Raw genomic sequence first — 10,299 nt, 5'->3', positions numbered from 1 at the left:
TAAGAACAGGTATGAACACGTTTTGATCATCAGTAAAAATCATGGAATAATTCTGAACATTTAAGAAGTGTGATCAAGAACATATATTTTGATCCTAGAGATTAAAGTATAGTTAATACATGGTTAATAACCACAGTGTGTATTATAATACTCTTAATCTGATTTCATTGTTTGGTAATACGATACATTGTCTATAATAGCGATATAAATACATAATTATATCCTGGCTAAATACATATAGACAAATGAAGATTACACGTTTCAAGCAAATTATCAAGCTGTAAAATTAAACAATTAGTATTAATATGCACAATTTTAAAGTGAAGGAGTAGATTAGCGTAAACTCTCCTCTACGAGAACTGTACACCCTAGTAACCGCCAATAACCCATCATGATTTGGTTTAAATCATTATGTTAGTTTCTCATTGTCGTGCGATGCGTTGATTATCCCTATTGAGTCCACGATCTGTGGAACGTTCTGATACGTCTCGATACGATCAACACGATTGTTACGACTAACTTCAGTATAAGACCTGATAGGATCACCACGATTACTCCGCGATTAAAACCACGATTTCAATCGTAGCGCGAATCGCGATAATGGGAATCTAGCATTAAGCGCCATATATAAAGCATGCTTTTTCTGCAGGACACATACCCACCCTGTTATCTTCCGCATTTTGAAAAACATTTTTTTCTTTCAAAATGTATTATTATTTATAAATCTTTAGTGATGGCAAAAAGATGGGAAACTTTTTCGATTCATTTCTAAGACTTGAAATCACGAACAATAATCACCTGCTTAATGATTTCATCATAATTTCTTAATGGAGTTTTCCGATCGAAATTCCATTTCTCCACTCGTTTGACATCGAGATGACGTGCTTTAATGGTAGGAATCCGAAGTCAGCTGTAGAAAGCTATAGGGTATTTCATTGTGGGGCTACTAAATTATTTAAATCTTAATTCGTTCATTATTGTTGATCTACTAAGTTCGCATGCAGGCTAATCAGAAATTGTCGATACATTCACTACAGGAAGTGTAGCAATGGTTTAAAGAGCTGACAATGCCGGGAAACATTTCTTCAATAATGCCCACATTTGAGAAGTATAGGAAAAGTAGAGCACTGTATTAGTAAGTGCAGGGGGACTGCACCACACAAAATTTACACAAAAACAAATACACGAACAGGACATCATACTCAGGAAAACACAAACATACAGACAATTCAAAAAAAGTGAATGGATCCGGGGGCTAGCCGTAAGCGTCCACTGCGCTGTACAGTCCCGGGTCTGTGTAAGTGTTTCACAGCTATATAATTTGGGATTTCATTGCGGTTGGATGTTGAAAGATATAACCTAACCGTTCATGCAGGCTCGTAACTGGGGGTGGGGCAAAAAGTCTCACACCCCCCCCCCCCCCCCGTGCAAAAAATTGTCGACCATAAAAAAAAAATAGATATATATTGTCCGTAGTCTCGATTATTCAGAATAATTAACTTTATCCGCATACGTATTATACCGAACAAAACGAGACATTTTCAGGCAATCATAACTTTCGACAGTAAACTTAGGTTCCTGGTAAATTACTATTTTCGGTCAATATTCATCGATAAATTCGAATTAAATACCGTGTACCGTACGTCTGTCTATAACTTTACCTCCCATGAGATATATGATATGAACGTTTAGGGTTGTAAAAAGTAGAGATATAGTCATTCTAGGGAAGGATACAGATATATAAACACTAACACAGGCGCGGACTGCGTTGCTCTGGTCCCCCGAACCAACTGGTTACTTCCCCGTTTGTACGTGATAAGGAGTATGGTCGCCTGTCCACCTCTTGTGTTTTCTCCGTGTCCTCAAGTTTCCTCCCACTGCTAAAAATCCCTATATACGCGCAAGCGAAAAATTATTGAAATAAAATAGAACCATATGTTAGTCCCGAAATGACCTAGTTTGTGTCGAGTGGACGTTAAACCTCATATTTTATCCCTTTAATTACAAGCTTTGCAGAATTCGAACTTGAAACTTCTAAGTGGCCAGATATTACGAGCTCTTATTTGATAAAACTAAGTCAATGAATTTTCTGATCTCAATTGCTTCTCAAATTTTTTAACACACCGTTAGTATAATAAAATAAGTTCTTTATGTCGCTATAATTTGACCTAATATCTTCTGATAAGCTTCTCGAGATTTTTCGGCGTGGCTTTCCCTTGGCATTTGCGCAGAACGTGGGTGGGGTTTGGGGGAGCTGCTGAAGAGGAACAGTCTCTAGTCATTCGGATGGGACGCAAAAACGAAGTTCCATGTACACTTGTGCGTACACGTAAAAGAACCCTTGGTAGATTGAACTGAAAATAAGAGTAGGACGTAGCGCCGTTGTTCGGGCAAAATTTCCCCAACAGCACTCTTTATGCCGAATGCTCGTCTTCATTAGCCCAGTCGGTGCAGAAAAGTAGAACGTTAAATATCATTTCATTTCTCTTCTCGTAAAAGTTTAAACATGATATACCTGCCTCTAAACTAAATTTATGTTCTTATAAATTAAAGTAGTCAGAGCAGTCATAACAAAAATGTACACGCGAATAAATCATAAAACTTGTTGGATCACAAATATCCACCTAACGGGTAAATATTGATACAGTTACCATCAGATTAATCAATAACATAACAAACAAGAAAATTATACTTAAAGGGACAATGTGCCGAACATAAATTTATTTCGTTTTTTTACAGCTGGTGGAAAAATAGCTTTGTCAAAGAACGGGAGTTTGATATGGTCTGTCCACTCTCAGATATGAATTAGGCGTTTCACTTAATTTTCTCGATCTCTGCATTGGCCGAGAAAGTTCATCCAGATTTTCCGGCGTGGTTCCCCCATGTCAGTGATGCTGGGGCGGAGGGCCTGACAGCTGTCTAGTCGTTCAGATGGTACGAAAAACCGAGGTCCCGTGTATACATTGGCGTGCACATAAAAGATCCCTTGAGATTTGGAATTCGATATAAGAATTTCCCTCATAGCACACTGTATGGCGTATGTCCGTCTTCATTAGCCCGGTTCGGAGCAGAACAGTAAGACGTTAAACCCCATTTCATTTCATTTCTCTTAATTTGCATTTGCATATATTGACTTCTAAATCGTTTTACCATTTTATAACGCAGATCCACGTTCTCTTTTTGATTTTGGGCAACCATTGGGGTTTGTTGATTACAGTCATACAATGACCATTTGCGGGTGATTGAGGCCGGGGGCTGTAGTAGGAGGGCGGATGGGTGCTTGGGTTTATTTAGACAAGCTGTAGTCACATGTACAAACGGCCTGAAAACTTTATTATAGCAAAATGAAAAAAAAAAAGATCACAATACCCGTAATGCCCAAACGTAATGAACCAAAAGGTATTGGGTTAGATCTATTTGATAAGACCATCTTCGAGTTTGGTCAAAGGTCACGAGATATAAACAGGACTAGCGCTAATCCCAACCCTAACCCTAACCCTGGACCTAGCCCTGATGCTTACCCTAACCTACAATCTCGCCAACAATCACGTGCCCTAACCTTACTTACATCGCAGGGACCTTGATTAAAATTGAGCTGGCCTTAACAAAATCAAGAAATTTTAGCCAAGGTATTAACAGTACAATCTTGATGTAATGTCCCATTAATGAAATCACGGCGCTTTCTGCCAAAAGTAATTTATTATATCTCAAGTCTCTTATCGCTTTATTAGATTATCGGATTATTGTCATATACACGTTTCGTTGGTATATGAACAACATTATCAGCGAACCCGTGGTCCTTTTTGTATTGACATAACTGACCTTATCGTGTACTGGTATATTGACGAGTATATTAAATATATCTAATATAATAATTCCATTGTTCCATGTATAATACCATTGAACCTTATTGTTAATGATACACGACAAGGGATGTTATTGACTTAAAGTTTACTTATTACATTATTACACCATGTAAAACCAATTATGATTTGTACCCTTTTCACACAGGTTACAGAAGGTCAAATTAATACCGTATTAATGTATCCAACTTTTAATAACTTCCTCGCCCCCCCCCCCCCCACATTCGAGTCAATGGAAGTGCAAAGTGTAGTTTGTCACGGTTGAGCGGGGTTTGACGGTCGAGTAGTTCATATGTGCGCGTTGAGTCAAGTGGCGTGGTTTTGATTTCCAGCGTGTACGTGACAAGGAGTAGGGTCGCCTGTCCAACCCCGTGGGTTTCTCAGAGTCCTCCGCTTTCCTCCCACTGCTAAAGACCCCAACGCGCAAGCGCATTATAGAAATAAAATTGAACCATATGTTAGTCCCGAAATGACCTGGTTTGTGTCGAGTGGACGTTAACACCCCCCTCTCTCTCTCTCTCTCTCTCTCTCTCTCTCGCTCTCCCTCTTGTCTCGGTTAACATACGTGGTTGTATGTATGTAGTTTGCTGTTGTGTCCCTTTACGCTATGTCAGTGGCGTGATATCAGTCCAACACTTGTATGTGACAAGGAGTAGGGTCGCCTGCACAATCTCTTGAGTTTTCTTGGTGTCCTCCCACCGCTAAAGAAACCAGCATACAAGCGAATTATTGAAATAAAATTAAATCATATGTTAGTCCCAAAAAGACCTAGTTGTGTCGAGTGGACGTTAAACCGTTTTTTTTTTTCTATCTCTCTCCTTTTCCGCGTGTTGTTATATTATGACGTACTAGTATTTAACTTGCCATACAAACCTCATTCATTATTATTTTTTTACATTCCAGGCCCCAGTCAACGTTGGCGATACTAAAACATGTCTACAAGAAAAACTCGCTGTACTTGAGAAATGGCTTCGGCATGGAATGTCGCGCTTTTCAAAAGAAAATCTACAAATTTTTCTGACCCACCTTTTACTCTACACAGACGCAAACTCAAGTGGGACATGGACTCTTAAATCCGTTGAACAAATCCAACAAATCCTAATCAAGATGAAGCTTCATTCAAACGGGAAACTATCTGATGATGAGCGTCGATTGTCCAACTATTTCCACAATTTCATAAACGATATTACACACATACGGACCATCAAATCGGCTTTCGATAGCGGCATATACGATTCTCTTTATGACAATTACTACGACCCAGCAACCGATCCGATCGAAATTAAACAGCGACGAAGGAAATCGAGGGAAGTTCAGAGAAAAGGGACGTCTGATCAGGAAGCAGATAGTGGTACTGGTTCTCAAGCTGATGCGTCAGATGCCGGGGAAGCTTCCTTGCTTTCACCTCGACAACTCGGTGTATCGACACTGGAGATCATTTGCGGCGATGAACATGAGAAGTTATCTGTAATCGTTCATGAACTAATTGACATCAAATGCAGGTGGCAGAATCTGCTATCCGAAAAGGAAATAAACTTAGATGACTTCGATCCGGATAGTGAACACGAACTCCATCATCTAGCTCCCTACGGATCTTACGAACCCGTATTAAGACTTTTATCCGATATATTTACAAAGTGTTACAAATGTATTGAACTGTCCAAGCAGTGGTTGAACCTTGCACCTAAGGTATATCCGTCACTACCATTGAGTCGATCGTCGACATTGTCTAGTAACAGCACCGCGAAAACCGCTGTGTCACGAAGCGTTCCATCATCTGCTAAACCACGCTCTTCAAGACCACAGACTTCCAAACCAGGTTCTTCTAGACCACGGTTAGTTATCAAGAAACCGAGAGTTGCTAAATTTAAACCGGGACAAACTGATAAACCTTCTGCGAACGGCTTACCTACAGATGACAGTGACCTTAGTTTGGATCTGAAGGTCGAGACTTACAGATCCGAAAACAGTAGCCGTAATGCTTCTGACCGTTATGGCGACGTTAAAGGTAATACATATCGTGTCGGTCACAGTTCGGGTGATTCGGCAACGGTTTTGTCTGGATCCTTTACCTCTGATGCTAAAACTCCCCCACCTTCTCCCAAAGCAGCCGATGTAAAGGAAGGCAATTATAACTACCTGATGGTTCAGCTAAGAGAGACCATCCGCAACATTGACGATCTAGAAATCAGCTTGCAAAATTACCGATTAGAAATCGACGCTTTATACACTCACGAAGATCGTATCAATAATTTGGAATATAAATACAACTCTGTTAGCCATCAGTTCGAGAGTTTGACTCGTAATCAGGAATCGGATCAAGCCAAATTGAACGACATGGAAGAAAAACTATCATTTGCTCTGAGTGGTACATCCAAGTTCTTGGACTACCAGAGAGGTATTGTGGATTTGAAGACTCGGATACAAAAGCGAGCTAATGAGATGAAGATGCTAAAATTCCAGATCAGTGTATTGGAGCAAGATTATCAGCTGGAAGAAGACATCAAGCCAAATTTTGAAAATTTCGTGGAAGACCTTAAAATTGATATTATTGAAACTGAGCGCCTTCTACAAGAAGAGAAAACTGAAAAGTTGCGGTTGGAAACAGAGATGGCGTCGTTGAATCCGAAGGGATCTTCAAGTCGTTTTTATGACAGCGTTGCTTATGGTCGTGAATTTACTAGTGATTCACAAACATCTGGTTTTAATGGATTCTCTGATACCCAATCTGATCTAGACTACGAGATTTTAAAATCGGGAAGTCACGCCACGCTTTCGGACAGATTTGAAGCAGTTTCGTTATCTTCTCAACAGAAGCAACCCGAAAGTACACTCGCTTGGGATCGTTAGTGTCTGGAAAGTTTATAATTTTTAAACCACTGGGTTGACTCTGACTGAGCATGGTATTTGGATTGTTGGTAACTTAGGTACCTCAAATCGAGCTCCATTCTATCGATCCATTTAACAAAAACTAGTACAGTACGTCGCGTAGATGGCATTTTGTGATCACCCTTCATAGAAGACCGTTTTAGTCGTTGAGAATATTCGTTTTGTCTTTTATTCGTTCCGAGAAGGGATGAAGTAATGACAAATTTCATCTTTTGTCAGGGACTCTAGAATCGGTTATGGAATGATGTTGAACAGATTGATGTAAAATTCCCATTGCCCTCTTGTATTAAAGGCTCAATACCACTCTTGTTGTAACTGAATAATATGTCCCAATCTTTATTCTGGTCAACAAATTGTACTATTTTACAATATTCCAATTAATTGGTGATATAAATTTCATCTTAACACACCTTAAAAATTTTGAAAAATTCAACATAATGGTTTGAAACGTCTAACGTAAACCTTTTCAAATGAAACTTCGATTTAAAAATATTTTCGAACCCTCTGGACAAGTAAAATAGGATGTAATGGATAATTTACACAACAGGTAGGACACTTAAACGTCTAGTACTTAGATAGAGATATAATTTATTTTCTGGAGCTTTCAAGCCAGCAAGAGTGTTATTGTCCCTTTAACTAAGAAACTTAATGATCTTTAACTTGGTTTACAGCTTTGACTAGGTATCGATTGTCAGGTCAGGAAGGTAAAATGGCTTGTTACTCGTCCGTGTTTTAACATTATGTTAGGTCCTGTTACAAGCACAAACACTGAGTATTACATATTTATTTATTCTTTAAATGATTTTTCTCCTAAATCTATAATTTTCTTGTTATTATTTACACAAAGTCTATTATCTTCAGTATTTGTGGATAGTTTACATTGGTGCTGAAGCATGTCGAGCACCGGCAGCACCATCGGGCACCCAAAAACTGGAACCCGATTTCGACAGAGTTGATAGAATATCTAGGGATGTGTAATTTTGAAAAGATGATAAACCGAGACCTGAAAATATAATGAATTCTGGTACAATTGTCGTGGAAAGTATATAAAAAGGGAATGGTGTCCCCAAAATAAAGAAAATCTACGGGGTTATTTTCTTCTTCTTGCGCCTCTCCCATCAGTCCAAAATCTTTGCTCTATTCAGCTCCAATGACACCTGACACAATTTGAGGACTTCGCATCGCTTTGTTGCCATGCAATTGGACTGTCAGACTTTGTCGGAGTCTTCGGGAAATATGTTAAAAAAAACCTTGATGTGCTGTGGCCATAGCTGCTATTTAAACGACTGCTCACCCCCAAAAATAAGCGACGATACTCGACCGACTGTTGAGAACGGCTACCAGGAAGTTTGATAAAAACAAATCTCTAATTAACGTAACATATATAGTTTCTCCTTTAAAATATATACGAGGTGTCTATTGCTATTTAAATGAGTATTCTTACCTATAGGAGGTAGGAGACAGCGACATGTTTCACAGCCATTGTCATCAATTTCTTGACCATAATTACATTGTTCATAGCACCATAGCCGTCGACATTTCCTTCCCAGGCCATCTGTAAAAGTAAACATTTGTATGTGTAAAAGTTGCATTTATTTTAAAACCAGGTTGACGCGTTCTCTGGTGTTGGGGATACAGTGAAACTGGCAAACATTGAACCACTGTCCCTTGCCACACCACTGGCAAAGATAAACCAGGCTGAAAAATCCGGCGGGACCTTCTCGGCGAATATCGGGGCCAGACCCTGGTTGGTGAGCGAGCGCTTTACTCGCTGAGCTCCCGTGACTGCTTTGGTGTTTGGTTTGTTCCTTTGTGTATGTGACTCACAATTAAACATGCATTATGCAAGAGTTAAATCTGCCTATCGCAAGTCTTTCTTTAGGCCTGAAATCTTATCTAAATTATTAATTAGACATAAATTAACTTATCCAGACCATAATCAACTCTCGATGTCAAGGCTAGCCTTCGATATCGACTGGATTAGAATCCTATATGCTGCAAACGCTCATTGATAATTAAATCAAAACATTGGATAATCGAGACTATGCTTTTTAACGTACTAACTAACTTATGTAATGATGAACGAGGCTAGGCGGAAATTTACAAAGCTGATATCTCGGTTCATAGTGGACCAATTTGACGGAAATTTTCATCAAATTACCTTTACATTATCTAGTTTTTAACTATTGTAGCGAGAACTGTCAGCTTTTTATCTAATCTCCCTTAATGTATCTTTAACTTAACTTTTATTAATTTTTTCCCAGAATCAACTTACTTGGGGGTTGGGATAACCTAGCGGTATAAAGTGTCGCGCTTCGAGCTCTAGATGGTCGGTCACACCGGCCTTACGATGGTGGTTTCGATCCTCGGTGTGAGCGTATGTTGGTTTTACCCCGTCTGTTCCGGTTTCCTCCCACAGGAAGGGCCTAAAGCCTAAGAAAACAAGACAATTTGTCTGCGATATCACCCTCGGTGGAAGCGGCCGTGAAACACTTATAGAAGAAGAAGGCTCAACTAACTTGAAAAACATATACCGGTATCTATATACAAACACAGTCCGTCCTAAAAAATCTTATACATATATCTAACACAAAGTCCGTCCTAAACATATATCTACACAATAAATACAGTATTTCCTAAATACAAAGTGTAATGCTCGAATTCGACCAAATCGTATAATAAATATTGTACGTACGTGACATGGCTAAAATTAGGAAAATAGTGGAGACAGTCGAGATATACTTCATCCTCCTGTGATGATATCCAGCTTATTAATATTAATATAGTTTCTCTCTCTCTATTTATAGGTGGTAGCTTTACACAAACTGATTCATGGAAATAAAAGTCTAATAAATAGTAACATAACTGTATTATTATATATAATGTGCATAAATACTGGACGTTATGATGTAATAAATTAACACCAGTTCTGAATCCTGTGTCTAGACGGAGTTTAACTCGCATGACACACACATATAACCATATCGCCAGAACCTTAACAATTCTCCTACCTTCTGTGGACGATTTATAACCACGCAACGCCGGGCACCCACCCCACAAACATAGGGGCACGTGCTAATCGTATGTGTGTTGTGACTTGCTGTTGTTCCAACGTTGAGTTCACTATTCTAAAATACAATAAATATATGTTTAATTTTTTTCCCTGTGATTGGTTGTGTCGGTAGGGGTTCCCGTGCACAGCTTCCTACTTTTCCCGATGGGAAGGGGGGGGGGGTCTATAATGCTGTGGAAGAGGACCTTTACCCCGAATTCAAATCAAATCAAGCCCATGCTGGATCTTGTTCCTGATGCAAAATCAGCCACATACTTATCAGTCTAATGGGGAGGAATGGCTAAGATTTTATGAGACTATCAAGATGTGGCGAAGTGGCAAGTGACACATTAATTAATCCTACAACAGAAACAGTGGACAATGAAACGAAACACTGCATGGACTATGTAATAATCTTGACTATGACATTGCAGTCCATTCATCACGTCACGGCAGGTTCGTGAGGAGTCGTTGACGATACTGGTCCAGAATGAT

The 10,299-nt window shown here is 39.3% G+C and overlaps 1 protein-coding gene and 1 long non-coding RNA gene across 2 annotated transcripts; one reads left to right on the top strand and one right to left on the bottom strand.

The window, feature by feature from the left end:
• The first annotated feature begins 4,970 nt into the window (after positions 1–4,970).
• On the top strand, positions 4,971–7,093 carry LOC126832644 (uncharacterized). The gene has a single exon (XM_050563501.2). The coding sequence runs from the start codon at positions 4,971–4,973 to the stop codon at positions 6,711–6,713; it is 1,743 nt and encodes a 580-aa protein (XP_050419458.1). The 3' UTR covers positions 6,714–7,093.
• Positions 7,094–7,564: 471 nt separating this feature from the next.
• On the bottom strand, positions 7,565–9,882 carry LOC126831995 (uncharacterized). Its single transcript, XR_007684465.2, has 4 exons — positions 9,764–9,882; positions 9,448–9,503; positions 8,197–8,307; positions 7,565–7,755 (listed from the first exon to the last, which is right to left on the bottom strand). It is a non-coding gene; the product is annotated as an uncharacterized LOC126831995 (long non-coding RNA).
• Between the last annotated feature and the right edge of the window lie 417 nt (positions 9,883–10,299).

Source organism: Patella vulgata, chromosome 9 (genome assembly GCF_932274485.2).
Source record: "Patella vulgata chromosome 9, xgPatVulg1.2, whole genome shotgun sequence".
Classification (NCBI taxonomy): domain Eukaryota; kingdom Metazoa; phylum Mollusca; class Gastropoda; family Patellidae; genus Patella; species Patella vulgata.
The sequence above is the reverse complement of the archived record's forward strand: the minus strand, read 5'-3'. Positions and strand labels throughout refer to the sequence as shown.

Bases quoted from the DNA above. Each gene is read 5' to 3' on its own strand.
- LOC126832644 (XM_050563501.2), top strand. From the start codon at position 4,971: ATGAAGCTTCATTCAAACGGGAAACTATCTGATGATGAGCGTCGATTG.